The sequence below is a fragment of the Barbus barbus genome (assembly GCF_936440315.1).
Source record: "Barbus barbus genome assembly, chromosome: 35".
Lineage (NCBI taxonomy): Eukaryota > Metazoa > Chordata > Actinopteri > Cypriniformes > Cyprinidae > Barbus > Barbus barbus.
In genome coordinates, this window is record NC_136763.1 from 23796486 (window position 1) to 23822202 (window position 25717).

Sequence of the window (25717 nt, forward strand, 5' to 3'; positions counted from 1 at the left end):
AAAACATTTGATAAGCGGTGACAAAAAAGGAGAATATGACATTTCTCTGTCAGAGTAAGAGGTTACATTTGACTTTTTTGTTGCCACTGCGGCAGACACTAAAGCGTCTTGATAAAAGAGTCAGAAGACCTGAGGATGCTCTGAAAAGAGAAATAAATTATAATTGTAGATCAATCATAACAATTTCGGCTTCAAAGAAATAAATTTTTATAGAATATCTGATAAGGGTGAGCCATCAAAACTGAAATTAAATAGAGGATGATAGAGGAATTTGAAAGAATACCGTAGCGGACAGTTCCCAATATTTATCCACTAAGATTACGACAGTCAGCTTTGAAACTTTCATAAGAGAACAGACAGAAGAAAATCACACCTCCTGCCTCTCTGCGTCAGACGCTGCAGTGTGGATATGTGTCTTGACTGATCACTTGAAATCGGAAATAAATGTTCGCTCAGTAAATGTAGCGTGAAAAAGAAACAGCTTTTTTTCCCCCTCAGTGAGGAGCTTGTGGGATGTTAATTGATGGGAGTTTGTGGCGGCTGCTAGTAGCACTGAGGGATCATTATCACTGGGGCTGAACGACTGCATCTACCGCCACAGTTTGTGTTCTCCTCCCAAAACCTGCAAAGAGACACGAACAGTGCCGGAGCACTACCGGCGAACGTCCGTCACTCAACGCTAGACGTTCCTAAAACCTGCAACAAACTTTCACAATGACTTGAAACAACGGGGGGAAAAAATCCACTTTTATCCACATGCATTGAGCTATGGTGCTTATGTGGGACATAGAAGTTCAAATATAGCCTGCAACCTTATAATTCCACAAAATTCAGAAAATAAGAAGAAAAATGCCACATACTGTAAGAAATTCCTAAATTATTCACCTTAAAACAAAATAAAAAACATGCACTTTTTTGGATTAAAATCCAGCCTGAAACCTGAATCTATTATCTTAATATAATATCTCCTGAGCCCAATTAAATAGTTTAGTGTCTCACTTAAAAAGTGGCAAAAATCCCCAAAAATAAAGTAAAAAAAAAAATTTACCATGAAAGAAACTTCCCTAATGACTCCTCAATAAAAAGCTGCAAAAGTTCAAATAAAAAGACAATCCCAGATAACAAATTCTTCAGTGACCCACCTCTAAACAAAATGAAAATTCACAATCTTTTCTTTACCCCTCAAACAAATAATAATAAACCCAGCCTAAAACCTACTCCAAATACCTTAAAAATATATATCCTCGCTAAAGTGTCTCAATTATAAAAGTGGTTTAAGAGAGAGAGAAAAGAAAATCTGAACCATGAAACAAACCTCCCCAATGATTTGACTTCAAATAATAATAAAAGACTTAGTTTTACTTTTCTTTCAGAGCAATGGCTTAGCGGTAACCACATATGCGCCATAGTCTTGTGGTGCTCACATGGGAGTTTTTCATTCCCTTCATAAATGTGTCTATCAAAAAAGCACCAGTGTCAAAAAGCCCAAAAATAAAATGTGAAAAATGTCCAGTTTCTAATAAAAGATCAAATTATTCTGAGGATTTAACCAAAAAATAAATCAATTAAATAATAATAATAATCCCAAGGCATTTTATATTCTAGAATGTGTTAGTAAGATGGAAGCTGCAGCCAGAAGTTTGGGTTAAAAGATTTAGGTCATGCTTTAACTGCCACAGAAGTGTGGGTGATCCAGAAAACCTGACATGGAACTTTCTAAGCTAGCAAACGGCACGTTACCCCACATGTACGCGCGCCAGCATTCCTGCATCCTAACCGTCTTAACTCACAGTCCTGACCTACATTTCTGCAGCGTGTCTGTCAAACAGAGGAAAGAGGGGAGAGAGTCTGCTCTTGCTCTGGTGTAAGCAAACTCAGCCCTGTGTTTATGCTGAACGTCAGTCGTGAATACGCTGCTATTTAAGCATTTATCCTTGCTGTTGTGCAGGAACCCCACTTCAGATGTTAAAACACACACAAGGTGGCCATTTCCTCAAGCCAAAAATGTTGCAAGGCTTTTATAAAGCATGTATTTAATCATGTCCCTTGGCCAGTCTATAAATTCCATAATGCTTCATCAAAATCACTTTTAGCAAAAAAGAGCAAAAGAGAACTGTTCACACAAGCCACATCCATGTACTCAAAACAGAGTGCAGAAGAAAACACTTTTCACCTGGCACACCATCCTAAAAGATATTATGGGAAAATACTGCAGACAAAACACAAAAATATGCAAACAGGCTCTATGTCTAATTCTAAATATGAAAAAAGGGTTAATAAAATAAGCACATAATTATAGTAAAAAAGATAGGAATAATTATGATTTTTTTTTCAGTGGTTTTTAAAGAAGTGCACATTTATTTGATTAAATATACAGTAAAAGCAGTAATATTGCAAAATATTAGGGTTCTTATATTAAATATAATTATTATTATTATCAATGTTGAAAACTGTTTTTGCTGCTTTTTTTTTATAAATGGTAATACATTTTTCAGGATTCTTCAATGAATAGAAAGTTCAAAAGAACAGCAGTTATTTGAAATAGAAATCTTGGTAACAGTTTAGAATAGGGAACACTTATTCACTATTAACTATGACTTTTCCCTCAATAAATTCTTAATTTGCTGCTTATGAATAGTTAGTAAGGTAGTTGTTAAGTTTAAGTATTGGGTAGGATTAGGGATGTAGAATAATGCATTAATATGTGCTTAATTAGCACTAATACATGGCTAATATTCTAGTAATATGCATGCTAATAAGCAACTAATAGGTGTAAACGTAAAATGAAGTGTTACCGAAATCTTTTTTAGCACTATAATTGTCACTTTTGATCAATGTAATGCATCCTTGTTGAACAAAAAATATGAAAGGTAGTGTATCACAGGTTCCACAAAAACATTAACCAGCAAAAACGGTTTTCAATATTTATAATAATAACAGTAATAATAATAAAACAATGTTTCTTGAGCAGCAAATCAACATATCAGAAAGATTCTGAAGGAGTAATTCAGCTTTGCATAACAGAAATGAATGACATTTTAAAATATATTCAAATAAAATAGTTTCAATACTTTATATCACAATGATATACTGTTTTAACTCAAATACATACAACTTTGGTGAAGACACTTCTTTCAAAAGCTAATTAATTCATAGAAACAGATTTAACCTTGATCCATGATAATGACTCACCCGTGAATAAAGGTTTAAATGCTGGATGAGTTATAAATGTTTGATGTCTTTACAATTCACCAAAATTAATAGTTGCTATACACTTTTAAAATGTTTTTAATTAAGCAATAACCATGACAAACATAGTCAGCACAATCACTTTATGTTGGTTGAGTTAAAAGATGTACATGCTGGGAACGGCTGGAAAATGTTGTTTAGATGACTGTCATCCAACATTACAGAACACCACAGCAAAAGGAAATGAAAATGAGAAACAGAACAAAAAAATGCCAAACTCCAGACTCCAGAGGAACCAACTGTTTTCAAACATACAAACAACTGCCTCTTTAGATCATCTTTCAGTGGGAGTCCCTCATTTAGCTGAATTACATGGAATGTTTTGCCTTTAATGGTGAAAAGTTGAACAAAAGGATGCAGAACCCAAGACATCTTGAGCATGACCAAGGCAAACGCATCCTATTCCCATTTCCACAAAATTAAACTGGGTAAATCAGGGATGTCCAGAAATCATTTCATTCTGTATCGTTGCTACAAAACCTGCTGAGCTGCCTATCTAGACAGCACTTTAAGGCCTCACAGGCATGCAGCTGATGTGAGGGCAGCTCTGAAAGATAAACAGAAATACTGTACTTCTAAGATATATAAGATAACAATTCTACAGGAGTACTGCATGTATCCTTTATAAATTAAACAATCCCTGAATCCCTCAAAAATGTATTTCAAGATGGTAGATAACATTCATTCAGTAGCGAAAAACAATGCTAAAAAATTGTTTTGTTAAAACATAGCCCGGTTTCATGAACTTTAGCTTAAGCCAGGACTAGGCCTTAGTTTTAGCAACTTTTACAAAAATGCCTTAGAAGAAAACTACTGCTAACAAACCAGATGTTCCTACAATACAGCGTTACATTGCGTCCTAATCAGACGCAATACAACACAATTCTAGATCTTAGGTGAATTATCAATTTTTGCTTTTATTAATAAAATTCAAGCAATTCAATCATTTTAAAGGGATCATGACATGGATTTTTTAATTATTTTTAAATGTTCCCTGAGGTTTACTTTATAGTGTTAAAGGTGGGGTATGCAATTTTTTCAAAAACGCTTTAGAAAACTGAGTTGGGCCCAGTACCAAAACAAACTTGTAGCAAATCAACAGTAAGGGGCGTGTGTACTCATGTTGCAGGAGAGAGCGCTCAGTGCACAACTGCACATGACGGACATTAGCTGAGCGACGACAGAATGATAGAGATGGCGGATAAAAAACAAAAGAGGAAAACGTCTGTGGAACAAAAGAAGGCTTACACAGTGTGTACTACGGACGGCACAATGTGCCGCAACAGCTAAAGTCGGTCTACACCGGACACGACAAAGCGACCGTTGAAAATCATTTGAAATTTGTGTCAATATGTCATAAGTAGAACGTCTACTGTCGGGAATTTGTCGTGTCGCGGCATTCAGTAGACAGCATTACTGATTATAATGAGTTCTATATTATATATAGCCGCTCGCGTCTGGTGTAGACACAGTGTTACGATAAGGCAAGAAGTAGGAGCCGTGTAAATATCGGATCAGCTTTCCAGCACTGGAGAGAATTCAAGGAGCGGGAAGGCCTGCGATCAAACGCCGATGTTGCTTTGTTTCTTCACGAAAGGTGAGTAACACTGGTTTTACTTTGTATAACAGAACTATTCATTGTCTGGGTTGCGTATGTGTGGGGCAGAGATATCAAAATAGGGATGAGACCGTTTTGGGGTAGGGGCGTGTTTGTTTTGGTGATTTGAAATATCAACAATGGCTACCAGAAATCACTTACCCCACCTTTAATAAAGTTTTTTCACAAACAAACAAATAAAAATTTGTAAAAATTTATATTTTCAACCCTCATTCTGATCCTCTTTCTAAAACGACCTGTTTTAAGGGAGAAGCGTTACAGAAGCGTTAGCATTAGCCATTGTGCTTTTTCGGCTAATGGTTGCAGGCTTGCCTTCTAGTGGCTTTGCTGAGAGGCCTGTTGAAAAAAAAACAGCATATGCTGGTTAGGTATGTTTTGAAGCATGGCTGCTGGTCATGAGCTGGTTTAAGCTGGTCCTAAGCAACTAGCTCCTGCTCAGGACCAGTTTAGGACCAGCACATGACCAGCTAAGGACCAGCTCAAACCAGCAGCCATGCTTCAAACCTAACCAGCATATGCTGGATTTTTCACAAGGGAAAGATACTTCATCAGTTTAACGATCAGTATGTTGTTAAACAACATTACAGTGCATTGAACACACTGTTATTATATTCCTTACAACCTCATTTTCATTCGTGTCAAAGGTCTATCAGTAATTGAGATGTTTTTTGTTTTTTTTTGTCAACAAAAATTTGAATTACAACATACCATTGAACAAAATATGACAAGATAAAAGTACATAGTATATAGCATATACAAATGGCTTTTCTACTTTCTACAAGTGAGGACACTCAAATGGGAACGGCATACTGTATATCAAGTGTGAACTGTTTGAGGACAGAAGGTGAAAACAGACCTCTAGCAGCCAGGGCTTGAGCTTGCGGTCGAGGATTATGTCAAATCCCAGAACTTCAAAGCAGACGCTGGCGCTCCCTGGTGGCTGGCCCGGGCGGCACATGCGGTAGGCGTGGAGCACATGTGGTTCGGCCACTATCAGGGTCTTCACCACCAGCTCCTGCGAACACACGCACAAAACACACATTTGTTATATAAGACCATACAACATATTTAAACAACTCAAATCAGTGCATTCACAATTGAACGTTGTGAATTGAATTGCTCCAATCAGAAGAAATGCATGACATTGTGTTAACTCTCAGTGAGGACATGCTCGTGAAATCTCATTGCATGTGCAAACAGCCCGTATGAGGGACTCATTAACATCCCAGCTCCCTGAAGAGACATGATAGGTCAAAGACTGACAGCACGCTACGGGAAGACAGGGGCAGATCGTAGGAAGACAGGAACAGACGGCCTGTATCAGCTGCTGTACTCTCTTATCAGAGGTCTGGCAGGCCGGCGGTCTCCCTGCATGATTAAACAGAGGCTGTGTTGAAGTATGAGGGGCAGATAACCGGCGGGACGTTTGTTGAGCGTCCCGTGGACCCCAAACGTGCAGTTCCGGAGAAGCAGGTTAGATCCCAGCATGCATCCTCCACAGAGAAGAGAAAGAAGTATGTGTGTGTGTGTGTGTTTGTCCTCAGCTGAACTGAAAATGTTCATGCATATCTGTTCTGACACATAAATGAGAATTTAACATTAGTTCCCCTTCAGGAACTCGAGCTGCGTCAGATACACTTTGGGAACGCCTTCAGTGTGACCGTGCTCTGAATTATGTGTACAATCAGTCCAATGGAAGGGCGAGGCGTCACGGGCGGGTGACGTCACGACCAGGAAGCTTTAAAAGCACGTGAGGTGTAGCCGGCTTCAGCTTTCTGTCATTCAGCAAGCGCTCTGTGTGTCTGTCAGTCCGATATTTGTTTTGTGAGTCTTATTTGGTGTTATTTGTCAAGATAAAGCACTATGTCCAACGCTTCAGGCTGTGTGTTCCTCCCTGCTCTCGCTACAATCACGAGCGGGGATACACACAGTTTGTGCGTGGTCTGCCTGGGCGCGAAGCATGCAGAGTCGGCTCTCGAGGGAGCCTTCCTATAAATTATGAGTTTATAGGAGACTCAATAGGAGACTTCAGCTGAGGCAGTCCTGATGCTATGGTCCAGGACTCATGAGGGCAGGCACCTCTGGGGAAGTTCGGCGTACACCGCGGTACACGGGTGCCCGTCATTCCTCAGTGCCCTCGGGAGATCGGTCTGCCAACCCTGCCAGTGTTCCAGGGCACAGCGGTCTCTAGCGAGTGCTTCTCTCAGTTACTTCCGCCCGGAAACGCCCTGCTCCCGGGAGTTCTGGCGAGAGTGCGCCGGGACGAGGTCAGTCTACTTCTGGTAATGCCGTTCTGGCCGGGCCGAGTATGGTTCTCGGACCTGATTTCTCTCCTCGACGGCACTCCATGGGAGATTCCCGTCAGGGGAGATCTCCTCTCACAGGCGGGGGGCACAATCGTCCACCCTCACCCGGAGCTGTGGAAGCTGTGGGCGTGGCCACTGAGGGGGCACAGCTCATAGCTTCCGGTCCGAGGTTGCTGAGACCATCCTCCAATCCAGAGCTCTGGAGGTTGCCAGCTCGACCCAGCTAACTGCCCGATTGGTACAGTTCTGGAGTTCGTGCAGGCCCATCTCTCAGCAGGGTTAACCCACTCCACCATTAAGGTGTACGTGGCGGCCATTGCGGCCTACCACGTTCCTGTCAGTGGTCAGTCAGTGGGTAGACACCCCCTAGACACACGTTTCCTCCGCGGTGCACTGAGGCCGCCGGTACGTTCACGTGTCCCCATGTGGGACCTGGCTGTGGTACTAGAGGCTCTTTGCAAGCAGGCCCTTTCAGTGGCCCCTGCCTATCTTGCCTTTCCGTCCAGTATGGCCAAAGTTTTTTCTCTACCCCCGAGCGGGGTATGTACCTAAAGTTCCCTCTGTGATGCCACAGCTCGTCGTACTTCAGGCTTTCTGTCCTCCTCCCTTCGGGAAGCCCGACCAGCAGAAGCTTGGATAGTGGATGCTATTAATATTGCCTATGAATCCTCTCAGCTCCCCTCGCCGATGGGAGTCAGAGCTCACTCAAACCGAGGTGTGGCGGCCTCCAAGGCCTCCTAGCAGGTGTGTCTATGCAGGACATCTGCAACGCTGCTGGGTGGTCCACGCCCCTCACTTTTGTAAGGTTTTATGACCTCAACATTCGAGCCGCTCCGGGCTCTTCTGTCCTCTCGTCCTAGTACACACTAGGCAGGGACTTGTCAGTTTGGCGGCGTGGGTATCTCGTTCCCAAAGCGTATCTGATGCAGCTCGAGTTCATGAAGGGGAACGTCCCAGGTTACGCATGTAACCATGGTTCCCCGAAGGGAACGAGACGCTGCGTCTCGAGGCCATTCCTCCGGCATCCCTGCCAGCGCTTGCTTCATTCTTAGAAGCTGAAGCCGGCTCCACCTCACGTGCTTTTAAAGCTTCCTGGTCGTGACATCACCCGCCCGTGACGCCTCGCCCTTCCATTGGACTGATTGTACAGATGATTCAGAGCACGGTCACGCTGAAGGCGTTCCCAAAGCGTATCTGACGCAGCGTCTCGTTCCCTTCGGGGAACCATGGTTACATGCGCAACCTGGGACGTTATCAGTAGAGTCTGATTCTGAGAAATTACTTCAATAAAAAAGGACAGCTTATGGGCCAATAAAGAGGCACTGGATTACAGAGAAGGTGCACACTCGGTAAAATGTAACACTTGTGAATGCTTGGCAAAGGAGTCAATAAATACAGTTGTGCAATGAGTAGTTGAGCTCTCCATTTGAAAAGATGAAAGAATTACAATTAGATCAAAAGAGAGAAGTGGACAGCAAGGAGGAAGAGACGGCAAACAGCAACAGAGGAAAGATAAGGGCAGAGCTGTCACACTGGTAGCATTGACAGGAAACAGATTAGTTTTTTAAAGGAACATTTGATACAATTGAGAAACTGGAGCCAGGGATTAATGTAGGGCTGCGTGATCTATCGAATTCTGAAAAATACGGCAAATCTCGATAAGTTTATCATCAGGGTCGTGATATGCATTGCGATATGAAATTAAAGCCATTAATCTGTAGTTAATGGAAATGTGGAGAAAAGACTGGGTGTGCAATGTCTTTTGATACGTGTGTGAACCGATGACATCATGTGCATAAAGACAAGCATGAAAAAGTTTTTAGAAGTTTTTACATTTTTGTAGAACTCTATTAACTTCACACATTGCTCATGGCACAGGAAGCTAAAAATTCCAATTACATAATCTTTCATTGTGTCTCATTATCGAACATTGTATCATGCAGCCCTAGATTGAAAGTTATTGAAGAAGCAAAAGAAATAAAAACAACTCACTGAAACATCGCCCCAGAATTTGGCCACGTCGTAATCGTTGGTTCGAAGGAACTCTGTGAACCAACCAATAGAGCGCTTGCTGCCTTTGTCCACGGTTTCATCTCGCTCAAAGTTCTCGTTGTGTTTGTTTACAGAGTAGTTGGTCAAGTGCATGTAGAGCTGGTTCTGAGGAAGAAAAATTAAGATCCATAAGAGCGTACAACCATTATTATACGAATTGTCACATTTATGGTCTAAATAATTTATAGTTTACAATGAAAACATTTACATAAGAATATTATATGAATTAGGGGTGCACGATAAGTCGCATGTGATTGTCATGCGCATCTCGTCAGTAAAGCTGGTTTTGTGATTAGTAAATCTTCTTTACATGCTTTCAGATGGAGTGGCCTTTAATACACAGAGCCGTAGATCACTTTCAATCCAGTGTTTCCCCTACAATGTATTAAGCAGCGGCGCAGCGCCGCCGCTGGATTTTCAGCGCCGCTGAAAAATCTTCACATGATCAGTAATATCACGACATTCACGTCATTCACTTACATACCTAAAAACACAAACATGGCGACCGGCGGCGCTGCTAATGCAATGGCTCTGAATCCACTTGTTGACAAGAAAGGAGGAAAGAGCCACAAATGGAAATTATTTTTGATTAGGCTAATGTCACGTTGCCATAAGGGGCCGTTCACATTCACGTTCATATGCAAATATTTCAAATGTGGGCGCGCGGAAAGCGACGCGGCACTCTCGTTTTGCGCTCCTCTGTTCATGGTTGCATAGCAACGACAGACGCCACGGGAGAGCGAGCAAGCGCTTATGGAAAGGAGAAAGCGAACTGCGAAATTGGTACCGAAAACCGTGAATTTTCACTGGTATTGAAAATACCATAAATTTTTCAGATGGGTGAAATCCTGTGGCATACCAATCTCCAGTGTGAACTGTGAGCGTGACTTTTCCACACTGAATAGGGTGATTTTAATCAGATCCATTATTCATTCATTAAGACATATTGACGTGATTTCTGTATACCTACAGCTCCGGGCACAATGAAATCTCTTCATGCAGATACCTGGTACATACCTTTTTTCACAAAAAAATAACCCAACATCCGATCAATAAAAACTCATCTGATATGACACCCTACATGATATGAATCTTCTATGAAAAGCCCAGAAAAATTAAGTGCTCACAGATTGGGTGTGGCCCTTGCCATTAGGATAAAATTTTCAATAAATTGTAAATAATCTTTTTCTGGGTTGTGCCGTTTCATTTTTCCACTATCTATTTCTACCTTACAGCTGAAAATTAACACAAAAGAAAAACATGAATAATCCTGTCCTAATCTTGTTTGTGACCAGTTCAAGGTACGTGCTGCAATAATCATGCCTTCTGTTGATGGTATGTCAAGTTTGTATGTCTCAAAATGTGCATTTCTATCCACAAAACTTGCCAGAGGTCATGGTTTAAGGGGTTATTAAAAAAAATAAAAATTTTCCGGGGGTGCACGCCCTCGGACCCCCCGCGAGCGGCTTGATAACAACCTCCGGCACGTAACAGCACCGCTGCTGAAAACATTTATAGGGGAAACACTGCAATCTACGCAATATCGCGCTCATAATCGAATGTGATTCAACTGTGATTCCGAACGCGATATTGCATAGCTTGTCAGTGAACTACGGCTCTGTGTAGTAAATGCCGCTCCATCTGAAAGCACGTGATGGAGATTTACTACTAATCAGAGAACCGGCTTTACTGACGAGATACGCATGACAATCGCATGCGATTTATTGTGCAGCCCTACTATGAATATATGTAATGCGGCATTTTACACAACAATGGTTTTACGAAGATTCATGCATACTTCATAATGTGACAACTTGACAACATGCTAAAATGTATTATGTAACAACTGCAGCAATGCACTCATATTTATCACAATTACAATTACAATTACAATTACATATGGTATTTACTCTTACTAATGTCTATTATCTCAATATGAAACAGCATTTGCAATTGCTTGTATCCATCGTGAATTGACTGGACTGTGAAAAGTGTCTATATGACAGTCTTATAGAGTGGAGGATTCTGCCCAGTTTATTTTGATGTTGTGTTGACTGTCCATTTACTACATAGAATTACAATTTTCACGTCACTTACATGTTATTATATGCAAACTCACCAAGTTGGACTCGTTTGGCGTGTGGTATTTCTCTGTACCCATTCGCACCAGGCCGTCGTTGTAGAGGAAGACACGTAGCGGATCACAGGAAGTAACAAGAATGTAGAATCTCAGGTCAAACTTGTAGCCCTCCATGAGGAAGGGCTTGTCTAAGTATTCCTGCACAATGAAGTGATCCTGGACCGGGAGCTTTTCACTATTCCGAATCAGAGATATCCTGAGAGAAAGTGGATAAGATTCAGTGCACATCCCAAAAATGTGCTGCATATTTTATTGTTGGTTAAAAATCCAAAGCTCTGAAGTGTGTCAGAGAGAGCGAGTTTATTAAGGTACAGTCTCTATCGCTGGTCCCTGGACCCTGACTAGGCCCAGGTTAATAGGACCAGACGTCTTGGTCTGTTTCAAGCCCTGCCATCATTTATTTCCTTTGGTTCTGAGCTTGAACAGATCTCCAGCTCTTGGCGGTTATAGTATACAGACGACGATGCGTTTACCAGTACAAAACACATGAATAAGTGAAGTTTGGATGTTTAACAAACAAAGGGGCCTTAGAAAAACCAGCTTTGACAGTAAAATATACGGCCATTGGTCTGCATTAACCTAATTGGTTGCATGTTTCTTTTCGTCCGGTTTCCATGTGACCTCAGCGTTTACCTGAGACGTCAACTTTCCAAAGACCACAAGCTGCTGAAGGAGAGCTTGATAATCACAGTTCATTTGTTAGCTATGTCAGCTGATAAATATTGCAAAAAAATTTGCTTTCTCTTGCTGCAATTAGATGCAGAGGTTCAGCACTATTAAAACACAGCTGAATGTTCTCTAGAATTGCGTTGTTGCAAAAGATTCTCCTGTGACTCGTGATACATTTGACTCATTTATGGTTGTTTGTTTAGTACGAGAACAAAATTGCAAAAAATGGCCAAACAAGAACAAGGGCCACAAGAAGACCAACGCAACACTGAGTTGCTCCATTTGCTCAATTAAAACAATTAAAAATGATTTACCACCATTGAGTCTCATTTCTACTAAGTGGCTCTTGAGGGGTTTCCAGGATTTACACTTCAAATGCATTCTATTTTCAATAAGAAATGTCACATCTATCGCTAAAAAGTGTTTTGCTTAATATATAAACATTTAGGTTATAATTAAAAAATAAATATTAATTGCTTCTGCTATTGTGAAGGGAGTTCAGAGTGTGTGAATTTGGTGCTCAGCCAAAAGCAGCACACTAGCCAATCTTCCTTATCTCCACCGTATTGGCACACAGTCTATAGTCCTGCGCTTGGCGTCCGCTGGCTCAGGTGACTGTTTAGCGTCCAGTAGCTTGTGTTGTGTTATGTTGTACAGTATAATGGGGTTGTTTGAATTGCATGACATGATTGATGAGGGCTGATGGCAGGTAATCAAAACCCACTTTGGCTGACTGTTTAATTTGGCACCAGTGGGGATCTCGTCTTTTAGCCCTCCACAGTTTTTAACAAGCCTCTGCTTAGACACAAACAATATTCATTTAGTTTTCGGCCTGAAAAATAAATTACGTTGGAAGATATAACATAATTTCCTGCGTCACGCTATGCTTTTTCAAATTTAATCTCCAGCCTAGCAGACGATCTTCTTTCACTTGTTAAATGCGCCACAATAACTCAACCTTTGATGACTTCTCATTTTAATAAGCACCGGCTTGCTGTAGCGTATGACCATAGAAATATTAATTTATGAACAGATAAAAGGCAGTCATAAATAAATCTAGTGTCCCATCTGCTGCTGTACACGTTCAGCTTAGTTATAAGTTTTAAGCATTAAGATAAAGCGTTGGTGTTGGGGTTATTTCTTTAGTTTCAAATTTACAATCAGAACTAGTGCTTGCGGTGGCACAATATTATTTACATGAGTAGGACACAGTAGAACGATACTCAACCAATCTCAGCCCCAGCGCTAATTCAACAAACCGGATCTAGAGAGGGGTTTCAAAGATGGCCGCCAAGAGAAATGACTTGCCTTAACCGACTTTGCCATTACCCTCTACTTATTCGATTATAAACAATTATTTCAGAGTCAGATATAATTATTCATAACCGAACATTTAACTTTTTTAGTTTTAGTGGAAAAACTCATAACTCGCAGATTTAGGAGAAAATCTTAAAAATAATGGTCCTAAATGTCAGTCCTAAATTTAGGACTCCTACATTTTTGCTCTAAGAGTATTTCACAAAGCAACCCTAAACCTAACCACAAACTATCCTAAAACTGGCTTTTGCCGGCAATCTGCCTTGGAATGTAAACGTTTTAGAAACATTTACCGATAATGTGCTTTTAAAAAAGTATATCGCTTATATCGCAATTTTCCTTTGATTACCCTACATCCTTGCTTTCATTAACCAGTTGGGCAAGAAGTAACAGCTCTTCTTGCATCCAGTTTGGTTTTCTTTTACGTTTGCATGTCTTACTATCAGCCTTGATTATTCCACTCTGTTAATTAAAAGGCTGTTTATATGCATATTCACTAATTGTTTACGAGAAGTATACATGTAAGAGGCTGACAATTAGCTGAATATATACTTGTTTAATTAGTGACTCTTAGCCTGCATTTTAAAATGTTTATTTGAATGTGGCAAATTATCTTTTTTTTTTAAACCTTTATTTGAATATGGCAACATAAAATCGCACTATACAATATTTCTATGTATAAATCTCTGACAGAGCCTGTCCCCATCAGCAAATCACTGTGTGCATGCTGACATCATCCATAGCAACGAGGTCAGCCTCGCCCCCTTACTCTTAGCTCAAGACTTCTCCCTATTTCTTAGTAAAAGTTTGTCTCAGCAGCTTTGTGAATTGGTTTTAAGAGAAAACTCTTAGCTAAAAACTTTTAGTGCTATTAAGGAGAACTCTTAGTGGTAAGATAAACTGTTTTGTGAATATGGGCCCTGGTCTGTCAGACATAGAAAATTTTGAAATAGCAAAATTTTACAGGGAAATCTTTGCCACTTTTGTAGCAGTATGCTGCCCATGGGAAAATATTCCAGAACAACACAGCAAAACAGGATGCACAATTTCCAGTCTGCTGTAACTTACCCATGGCCCATGGCTCCATTCGCAGGCTTAACGATGAACGTTTTCTGCTTGCGTTTTCGTTTCAACTCCTTTACATAATTCTGGAACTGCGTGCACTCGGCTGGGAAGATCCAGGTTTTGGGGATGAAGCTATATTCCTGAGGCTGACTTTTAATCATTCTAAGAAAGAGGATATTAAAATTAACAAAAACAAAGAGCTTAAGTCAACTTTCCTTGTCTGGAGGGCAGCTGTAATCAGTCATGTCTCTTATATGGTATCATGTTTTCAAACTCACTTGGCCATGTTCCTTGCCAAGCAGTCTTTCCGACAGATCTCACCCATTCCTGGGAAATGGTTTATCCTCTGAAGAAAATAATCACACTGTTAGAGGGCACTCGGTTATTCACCTTTGAGAGGAAAAACACAACATTAGAGCCCAAGTCTTGAACTGAGACTATAATATTTTGAAATTTATGTCCAATTACAGGCTCAAAACAAAAGGTGGTTGTCAGACCTTTCTTAACCCCTATTTAGTTCCCCACATTGTTTTTAATTTAAAACTAAAAAAGACGACGATCAATTTTGACTATAAGGGCCAAGGTAATTGGTTCTGCATCAGAGCCCATGTAGTTGTAGGTACTGACAGATGAATGAATTGCTTTGAATGCAAAGAGGAAGGGAGGGGGTGGAGAGTTTTTCTGTATTCTTTGAGCAAATGAGGCTGAACAGGGCCATTAATTTGACTCATATGACCTGTAGCTTGGCAGCCGGGCCAATCACAAGAAAAAAAACAAACTGTAGAACAAACATTTTAGTAGGTGTGAATGCACAGCATGCTTTTCCAAAAATAAAAGTAACAAAACACAACTTTATGAAAAGTGTTATATGAAGCAAGGCATCTAAGCCAATTATTTATGGCATTTTTCTTTGCAACTGTACTCTTTTGATACGTGACAGGAAATATTAATCAGACATGCAGAGTTGCTTTATGAAAGAAAGTTTTTTTTTTGCAAATGCGAATTTAGAGTTTACTTTAATCTTTTTCTCATCCTCATGTCATTCCCTATTAAAATTCTGAAAATAAATGGAGAAAACATGAATGCTGCTGCAGATACCACAGACTGGTTCTGATGCTGAAATATCTGATATTGATAACATTGCTTAAACATGATTTATTGAGGGCAAGTAAATTATTGCAGTTTTCGAAAGGTAGCCTTAATTAAGTATTTGGCATGTATGTTAGGTTGTTTGTTTGAATGGGTTTTATTATTTTGTATTTGTGTCAGTTCAAACACTAAGCTGCCTCCTGAGATACATTGTTTTAGAGCAATTTTAAGACAGCATGGTGTATATCCTTCACAAAAAAAGGCAAAGATAGCGGACTATGTGAGAGACAATGTGAGAGAATAAAAAACTTACGTGTCATTTCATTTCTGCAATGAAATCATTAAAAAAATATTCAGTGTAATTAAAAACAATTACCCAATATTTTTGTTTGATGTGCATAAGAAGACATATTTGAGTAATGTGCTGTTAGCTTAGCAAATATACTAACATCAGACTGCTTTGAATCTGATGTTAGTAAGTACATAAACAGAGAGTTTGGCATCTACAGACTTTCTGCCAGGGGTGGGATGCTTTTGTGGCATGGATAGCTAAACAAACCGGACACAAATTTATGTGCGTAGGAGTAGGTGGACAACTTGTCACAAATGAATGGGAGACAATGCCTGTATCAAAAAAATGCTTTTGGATAGAGCACTCGTGCATAAGATGAGCTTGTAAAATACAGTTTTTCGCCTAGTTTAAGCAAAATTGAAGTTTTTATTGCTGGTTTGGCATAACTTATTTTAAAAAAAAAGCTTTATTCAAAAGCTGAAAAATCTTGTCTCTGCAGGCAGCATATGGAGGTAAGAAGCCAACAATGCACGTCTGAATCTATTGATCATGACACATCCTGTCTACTGAGATATCTATATCTGATAATTTTTTAAAGCCAGCATAAATGTATTCTTCCCTACCTATGATCGCACTATCCTGTGCATTCAATTCTATGACAGTTGAGCTAAAACATTCATCTGAAAGCTGCATTTGGTATTCAGATTGTGTGTACATACTGTATATGTTTTTGAACAACTGATTTCATTTTTAGCAAGAAATTATTGTTGTATAAATATTTGCTTAATTATTGCAAACAATCTCTCTATTTTTGTTGTAGATCGTTAAAGGTGACTTAAAAAGGTGACTGAACTGACTTCCCTTAACAGGACTTTATTTCAAATCTCTTCCTGACAAATTTGCTGATCTCAAGTGACCTCAGTTGATGGTTTACTACTGTACTGTACTTTAGCCATGAAGGGTATATACAGCACATTACGTGACTTCTGTTGATTAAACCACAAATCCCTGTGAAGGGTTTTAGGAAAATTATTATAAGCCACGGTAAAGGTCACATCTCTTAAAGCCATGGAAAATAAAAGGAGACTTTAGCAACATGTTTGTTTTAAACTTTTTTCGTTCTTTCTTTCTTTCTTTGAACTGAAAAGAAAATCACAATACCTGATAGTTCCTGAGCTCAGCGATTTTCTCATGTTGCACGGCAGAGTCGTTCCAGATGAGATTGGCCATCTCATCATCATCTCTGGCTTTATGAAAGATCATCTCCTCAATGACAACACGAACTGCAAATAAATCAAATTAGTTTTCTTTAATATGCATTGACAATACTGGATCATATTTCTGTTTCCATGACTGAATGGACACAAACAACTGACTTCATTAGTAGAATTTAACAACAGAAATCCTCATTCTTTTCTTGAAATAAAAACTCATGCTTCAACAATAATTATGCTTGACTTATGCTTTTGCTTCAACCCAAATGCTTTAAGAAAATTATGTCTGCATTACATTATCTTTCCAAGAAACGTTACACAGTGTAGCAACTGGTAATGTTATGATCATGATGTTGTTTTTTTCATAAACATCAGCATTACTGGATAAAACTAAATCCGTGTGGCTTATACTGAAATCCAGTTAAACCAAAGCTTAAAACGTCCCATGCCTGTTAAATATCTATATGATTGTTAATTAAGAGAATTACTCTAAAGCATTACACTTACACTAAATTCAAGTACGGTAGGGTTTCAAAATTTTCCTCAATTAGAAGCATCCCAAACACATAAAATAAAAATAAAAAGTTAATTGTATTTTTCTACTATTTATTTGGAATACTAAATTATTTACATTTAAAAAGTAAACTTTCTTTCTTAGCTTCAGAAGCCAAGAGACAGTGGAGATTTAAAAAAAATCTATGTATATGAGAAACCGATAAATGCCACTTTTAAAAAAAATGAGCTGATTGCCATGCATTCTTCTCAACATATAGCGTGATCTGAACACTAAGCACGATTTGTCAAAAAAGCCGGTATTGTTCACTTCCAAGGCATCGCAAGTTCACGTTTTACTGCAGAAACCGACAATCGCCCTTGTTGTTTTTGAACAGAAGTCGGGAAGTCCATTTTAGCGAATCAGCGTGCTGATTCATTTAAACGGAGAAATTTTACACTTTTATCCACTAAATGAGCTCATTTCAAATTTGATGCCTGCTACAGGTCTCAAAAAACTGGAAGAACATCTAACAACTAATTAAAGTTAATTGACATCAGGTCTGTAACATGATTAGCTATAAAAGGGACGTCTTAGAGAGATAGAGTCTCTCAGAAGTAAAGATGGGCAGAGGCTCTCCAATCTGTGAAAAAGTGTGTAAAAAGATTGTGGAATACTTTGTTCAAAACAATGTTCCTCAATGTCAAGGCTTTGCAAATCTCATCATCTACAGTGCATAACATCATGAAAAGATTCAGAGAAACTGGAGAAAGCTCTGTGCATAAGGGACAAGACAGAAGACCTTTGTTGTCAGACGACACTGCATCACTCATTGGCATGATTCTGTCATTGACATTACTAAATTGGCCCAGGAATACTTCCAGAAACCACTGTCAGTAAACACAATGCGCCATGCCATCTGCAACTAAAGCTCTATCATGCAAAAAGGAAGCCATATGTGAACAAGGTCCAGAAGCGCCGTCATGTTCTGTGGGCCAAGGCTCATTTAAAATGGACTGTTTCAAAGTGGAAAAGTGTTCTATGGTCAGACAAGTCCAAATTTGACATTCTTGTTGGAAATCATGAACGTGTTCAGCGTTCAGTTCAAAAGCCAGCAATTCTGATGGTATGGGGGTGCATAAGTGTATACGGTATGGGTATACATATATATGTATATATATATATATATATATATATATATATATATATATGTATACGGTATATTAAGGTTTTAGAGCAACATATGCTCCCCTCCAGAGGACGTCTATTTCAGGGAAGGCCTTGTGTATTTCAGCAGGACAATGCAAAACCACATACTGCCGCTATTACAACAGCATGGCTTCTGTAGCAGGCATCAAATTTGAAATGAGCTCATTTTGTGCATAAAATTGTAAAATTTCTCAGTTTAAACATTTATGTTATCTATGTTCTATTGTGAATAAAATATTGGCTCATGTGATTTGAAAGTCTTTTAGTTTTCATTTTATTCAAATTTTAAAAAATGTCCCAACATTTCCGGAATTCGGGTTGTACTTGGAAGGAATGTACTTGAAATGTACTTGTGTTTGCAAGGCTGAGCTGTCTGTGTGTGTGTGTGTGTGTGTGTGTACTGGTATATGTTCTGGAGACCAAATGTCCCCACAAAGATAGTAATACTAGTAAATTTTGTCCTTGAGGGGGCATTTTTGGTCCCCATGAGGAAACCAGCTTATAAATCATACAAAATTAAGTTTTTTGAAAATCTAAAAATTTTGAAAGTTTTGTGTGAGGGGTAGGAAACCATTTTTACATTATAAAAACCATTACATCTACGAAGAGTCCCCAAACAACATGGAAACCCAACATGTGTGTGTGTGTGTGTGTGTGTGTGTTTTGTTTCTTCCTTACATCTTCTGTCTTCTTTTTCAAGAGAGAATGTATTTCCATTGAGTCTCTGGATAAACAATTGTCTGTGTTCTGTATGAATGTCCCCTTGCATCAGCAAATTTTACATAAATAATAGAATGTTTTTCCTACCAATCTCATATTTTGTTCCAGCAACGTTGGCTGTGATGAAACCCTTCTTCTTCTTCTTGGTGTGGACCTTCCTTTTTACTCCATTCTGATTGGACCGTGTTGGTTGCATGTTCATGGGGGACGTTCCATGATCGTCTGTGGAATATTTAGCAACTGAGGTTACTAAGGTTATTGTCACCGTTGTAGTCACACTTTATTTAAGGTCCAATTCCCACTATTAAAAAACCATTAACTATGACTTTTGGCTCAATAAACTCTTCATTTGCTGTATATTAATAGTCAGTACGGTAGTTGTTAAGTTTAGGTATTGGTAAGATTAGGGATGTAGAATATGGTCATGCAGAATATGTGCTTTATAAGCACTAATAAACAGTCCATATATTAATAATAGGTATGCTAATAAGCAACTAGTTAATAGTTAGAATTCGTCCCTATACTAAAGTGCTACCACTGTTTTTGATATATTTTACACTTTAGTATTAAGAAACACTCTTCAACACCTACTAGAATGTCTACTTCAACAAAGAGGGTGGGTATTAAGGATGTTCTTATAACAATAAGAACGTTTCGCCACCAGAGACACAAAGATAACAGTGTGCTAAGCAGAGTTTCTTACAGAGCTTTGTGTTTTCTGTTCTTAAATCACTCTCCCTCGAGGAAACTTAAAGGAAGCATACTGTATTGTACTGCTATCAGATAAGCTCTCTTCTCGGCTCACTCAGAGTACAGCTTTGCTTATACCTGCAGTCATGATTGGACAAAGAATATTCGACTATTTGTGAACACCCCTAAAGGGCATATAGAGTGGGCTCTGGTTTTCTGGATGGACTTTTGGGGTCACTGTTTTATCAAACTTACCTCCATCATTGGGGGGTGAGGGCATATCTCAAACAGCTGACCTTTCACTACCCAGTCTCAGAGACTTATGAGGCACGGTTTGGCACCAGTCTACTTCCTCCTCACTGTCTTTGTGGCAACAGTTTTACGAGGTGGCACTATCATCTGTCCACTTAGATCACGTGGCAGAGGACGGGGCGAAGGTCGGTTGTAGACCGTATACCCTGAAGGAAAGAGGTCAGGGCTTCTCCACGGAACCACAGATGGGCAGATAGACAAGGTGTCTGAGGAAGAGAGAAAGAGAAACAGCAAGATTGGTAATGTCAGACAAAGAAGAAGCGCTGGAGGGAACTGCACAGTCTGGCCAAACGGTTGCTGTGTCACTCAAACCTATCAGCGCCGCTGACAGCAGGTTTCACCTCACTGATCAGCTCTTACCGCCTGACGGGGGCTTCGGCAGATGAGGGTCTGTCTGCTGCTTGTCAAGCAAACGCAACATTAGCGTCGCTGCATCATCAGACTGTGAGATTTCTCCATGTTTAACATTCTAATGTTTGCTTTACGTGTCTGTAATCTGTCATGCAGCAAAGCACACGTCTAACAGCTAGTGTTCTATGATATACCAATACTAGAAAGGTATAATTCCTCAATTTAAGTAAAAAAAAAAAAAAACATTTTAATAAGAATTGTGCACTAGTTACATTCAACAAAAGTTCCAAAGGTTATGTAAACAAAAACCAAAAAAAAGCACATTTCACATTAAAGCACTGTATCGTTTTTGCCAAAAGGCAAGTGATCTATGACGTCCAAAGCTGTATTCACCTAAAAAACATGTGAGTGCTTAAGCATCTGGTTCAAAAGGAGTGCGTTCCAGCACAGCTTTCCTTACTCTACAACAATTTCATAATTTTATATGAAGCCCAAATGAACTTTGCATATGAAATATAGTTATAGGCATACTTAAAATAGACATAATAGATTAGAAAAAAAGATAGATAAATATAAAATTAGATAAAGTAATTTTATTCAGTTTGTGTACTGACCGCCGAGAGTTCGCACAATCGTTAAATCAAAAGTAAAACATGCACCCAAATTCAAAAGCGCTTTTAATACCCCACGTTTTGAAACTGACTCTCTGATGCGCGCAAATTAGGCAACATAACATATTTAGGCAGTTATTAGTATGTAGGCTATAATAGGTTGTGTTGTCAGATGATTCGTTAAAACAATTCAAAATGCACCTGCAGACTATTTTTCAAGTCACGTATTTGGTCACTGAGAAATTTTTTAAAATGTGTAAAAATCTCGCCTTGTCTTGTTCTCGTGAACCCAATCTCGTGTCTCGTCTCTTGAGTTAAGTGCCAGTGTTCTGTTGATTTGTGCTACCCTGTCAGATTTTGCTTCCTCCCGTTAAAACAGTAGGTAGTACAATTTGACAACGAAAAATGCTACCTGTCAAATTATGATTTATTAATGTCTACACCTACCCCAACCTTAAACCTACCCTTACAGTAATGCAAATACAGTTATTATGTGTTATATTCGAGGTTGTGGGTAGAAGGGATACAACTACCGGAAACCAACAATAAATAATTGTTTCTACCTATTAGATTGTTTTATTAACGTCTACACCTACCCCAACCCTAAACCTACCTATACAGTAATGCAGATACATTAAATATTGTTGTTCGGCATGAGAAAAAGGACGCAATATTGATGTGCGCATGCACAATAAGCCCTAGTAGGAAAATCTGACAGGTAGGATAAAATGTCAGGACACCGGCATTAATGATAAACAAACAACAAAAGACGAGGAGAAAATCACTTCCTGCTCTTGACAGAATAGCATTTGTAGCTTTTATAAGAATTGATATGGTGAAAATTGAGCCCTTCCATCACATTCACATCTATGCAACCAATAAATAAATTACCATTAGCAGAAATTGTTTACAAGAGCACATATTTCGTCATTGATCTAGTCACTTGATTCTGCTCTCAAAATGCACCAGATTTATGCATTTAAATTTAAAATGAATAAAATTCTTACGGGGGGCACACCCCTGGAACCCCCTAGGGGAACCAATGAGCACCAACCACAGTCTCACAAAATCCTGTGGGGACACTGAATGTAGAGGAAACACTGTAGGATTGGCTGTCTCAATGTGTGTGTGCATGCCAGTTCACCTTACTATTTGCGTGTGGACCATTTATGGCAGTAATAAATGTCTCCAGGAAAGCATAATGATTAAAGGGGGGCCTAACACAAAGAGCAGCCTAGGGGCCCCTGACCACCTTAATCTGCCCCTGCCTACACATAACCAAAGCAATGATGGTGACCTGCTACAAATATCTTTCATAACTTAACTTAAATGACAATAAATTAACATTCATTCTAATATGGGGCAGTTGTGGCCTAATGGATAGAGAGTTGGACTTGTAGCCCGAAGGTCATGTTTTCGAGTCTCAGGTCAGGTATATATATATAATTTTATTTTTTATTTTTTTTAAATGTTCCTGATTTGAATTAAATGTTCAGCTATTTTCAGTGTTATGGAAACCCAGATGGCGTAAAATATAATACAACACTGACTTCTGGTGGTGTGTTTGTAAAGTGCATTGCACATACTGATTCCACACAAGTGGACATATAAAAGATCACAGTTTAACAATAAAACAAGGAACCAAAACAAAATGGTTGATTTATAGATTCCAACTACAAATAGAGATTTTAAGGGAAACTATTTGGTCTCTCTCTCACCATGTTTACACCAGGTACTGTATTACCAGTGTCTCACATGCATCTCCTGTGAATACATTTTGAGAGGAGGGTCTCTGATTTTGTGACTACAAACATCATGTATAGTTCAGTGCTTTGCTGTAGTTGTTTATTCAAATACACAAGATATGCTTCCAAATTCTAATATCTCTTCAAACATGCGATTTAAGTGTTTTATTCAAGAATCTGTATAAAGTAAACTTCATGATCCGAGTCACTGCTAGATTGATAGGTTGTGCCCTTCATTAGGTGGTCCTCTGATGTTGTCCTTGACATAAGATCACATGATTTTGATCCCATTTACACTTACGTTGATTTACAACAGCTTCAAACGCGACTCATCCAGTCGTATTTATAATGTAATATTGAGTCTTTTATTTTAAACTTTATTCTCTTCTATAAAGCTATTTTCTACTGATACCAGGCTTGTTATTCATTTATAATTTGAATAATTTTAAGTTTTGCTTTGATTCGATGAAGTTCCCAAAAACAAGAAAGCTAGTTATGGAATTATGGAATGTTTGATTCAGCATCTCTATGAATATCAAAGTCTAAATCTGATATGATGTACAGTGTTTCTCATACTTATAAGTACTGTAGCATCTGATTCATTCGTGACGAGTCACAATCGGTTTTATAGTATGGATTCAATTAAATGCTTCTGTTCATTACTATGTTTTCAATTTAGTTCAATTGTTTAATTATTAATTATATCATTGCACAGTTATATATACAGATTTTTCCCTCTTAAGTAACTTTTGTTAAGTAACAAAAGCGCCTGTTTCAAACTTGACTTTAACCTTAAATTATGAGTAGCCTGTAGTTTGATAAGCTACAATTTCAAAGTATCTTCCCAACACTGATCAGACTGATTATTAATGTTTCATTTTAGGGTTCTGGGAGTGTTTTTTAACTAATTAGTTGGTTGTGACTGGATGCTGAAGACTTTTCTTCAGATTAAAAAAATCTTCAACATTGTTTTATCTCCCTAAAGTCCCTTTACTGACAGAAGGGAAAGTAAATACACCTCGTATGACATGTCATATGTCCAAGTTGTTCGTTTATTTGCTTCAGTGCTTCATTCAGAAAGGTCAAGTCTCTGGGCTCTGACTCACCCTTCAAAAGTTTGGTCTCCACAAAGGGACGACCCATAAACTGCAAACCTACAAGAAAATCCTGTCACCATTGCGTTCTTGAAATTAGTTCAGTGCAAAACACTGCAATTAAATATTTGCATAAAAAGCATCTGCTTTATCAATACAATTTCCAAATTATGAAATACTAATGCAATTAGAACAGTCGCTAAAAGAGACATTCGGGCAATTTATGAAGCTACAGTCAATCTGTTACAGCGACACAATGACAGGCAGGCGTGTGTTTGATGAATGAGTGCTTGAGTAATCTCCTGCTATCATGCATCACCCTGACAGCTCCACCACCCACAATCCACTCACTATTTATTTCCTCTGAGACGTCGCATCACTTCCTGCTAACACCTCTCTCAGCTGTAGAGGGAGTCAGAGAGCACACACTATTTCTTTTTCTATCTCACATCTGCTTTTGCTTTTCTATTTTAAACATATCGGTTAGGTTTATCGGTCGGGTTTAGTGTACGTTTTGTTTCTGAACTGCTGCAATATGTGCAAGATTGCATAATGCTGCTTCACGTTCATCTGATTTAGAGAACATTTTGTTCACTTTAGCACCACTCAGTGGATATTTCACTTCATAACTTCATGGCATACTAACTTAAAATATAAATCAGGGGGAAAGAAAGACTCAGATTACATTTACTTTTTTTAAAAAATATTATTTCTTTAATACCATTTTTATAAGCAAGTGGCATTACAGTACAGGTGCACGAGTCCAGACAAGACCGGACCAAGAACAAATTTTCTATGACTCATCAAGACCAGCTTATTCAAGTCCAAGTCCAAATGCTCCTGAACATACAGTATGGTCTTTGGACTAATGCTATTATTATCAAACTTCTCTTTCGCTTTTAAATACTTAGGTCACTTTTTCAAAACTCTTCACAATTATCCTTACCGATTTTCAGCTTTTTCAACATTTGCACAGCTGTGAATTTCACATTCAAAATGCACTAAAACTACCAAAACACCAGGTAGTATGCAGTTTTGTATGATGTAAGGTGGTGCAACTGTATCTAATATATTGTGTATTTGATATTATCCCATTTACAATATCGTTTAAATGTATTTTCTTCTAAAAATGCTGTAAAATAAAATCTTTTTTTCATCAATGAATTTTGATGTGCTCTTTTAACATTTTACTTTTTTACTTGAATTGTGAATAATTGTGAATCTAATTGTGAATAATATATGCAACTATGCAGTTGAGTTGATATTCTTACAGTGAGAATATTGCACACCCAATATACTCAAAGCATGCTTCACATTAAACACTATAAAGAAGATAATAATGAGTTTTATGTGAGTCAGTTGCAGTGTCAAGTGCTGACAGAGTGCTTGTGATGTGAGATGGTGTGCCCAGTCCATAATTTGCTCAAACATTTTATATTTATAAGTATGGGTGTGCGATATCTATCGTCTGCGATAATACC

At 38.7% G+C, this 25717-nt stretch overlaps 1 protein-coding gene across 2 annotated transcripts in view; it reads right to left on the minus strand.

Moving 5' to 3' along the window:
- Positions 1 to 25717, minus strand: part of LOC306854835 (tubulin polyglutamylase TTLL7-like) — a 99520-nt gene that overhangs the window by 56752 nt on the left and 17051 nt on the right. For both annotated transcript variants that reach the window (XM_079393082.1, XM_079393081.1), the window contains exons 2-9: positions 20379 to 20641; positions 19521 to 19655; positions 16959 to 17080; positions 14695 to 14762; positions 14420 to 14578; positions 11345 to 11561; positions 9166 to 9330; positions 5724 to 5882 (exon numbers count right to left, since the gene is read on the minus strand). In XM_079393082.1, coding sequence (XP_079249208.1) covers positions 5724 to 5882; positions 9166 to 9330; positions 11345 to 11561; positions 14420 to 14578; positions 14695 to 14762; positions 16959 to 17080; positions 19521 to 19655; positions 20379 to 20403 — 1050 coding nt within the window. In that variant the 5' untranslated portion in view covers positions 20404 to 20641. The remainder of the gene's footprint in view (positions 1 to 5723; positions 5883 to 9165; positions 9331 to 11344; positions 11562 to 14419; positions 14579 to 14694; positions 14763 to 16958; positions 17081 to 19520; positions 19656 to 20378; positions 20642 to 25717) is intronic.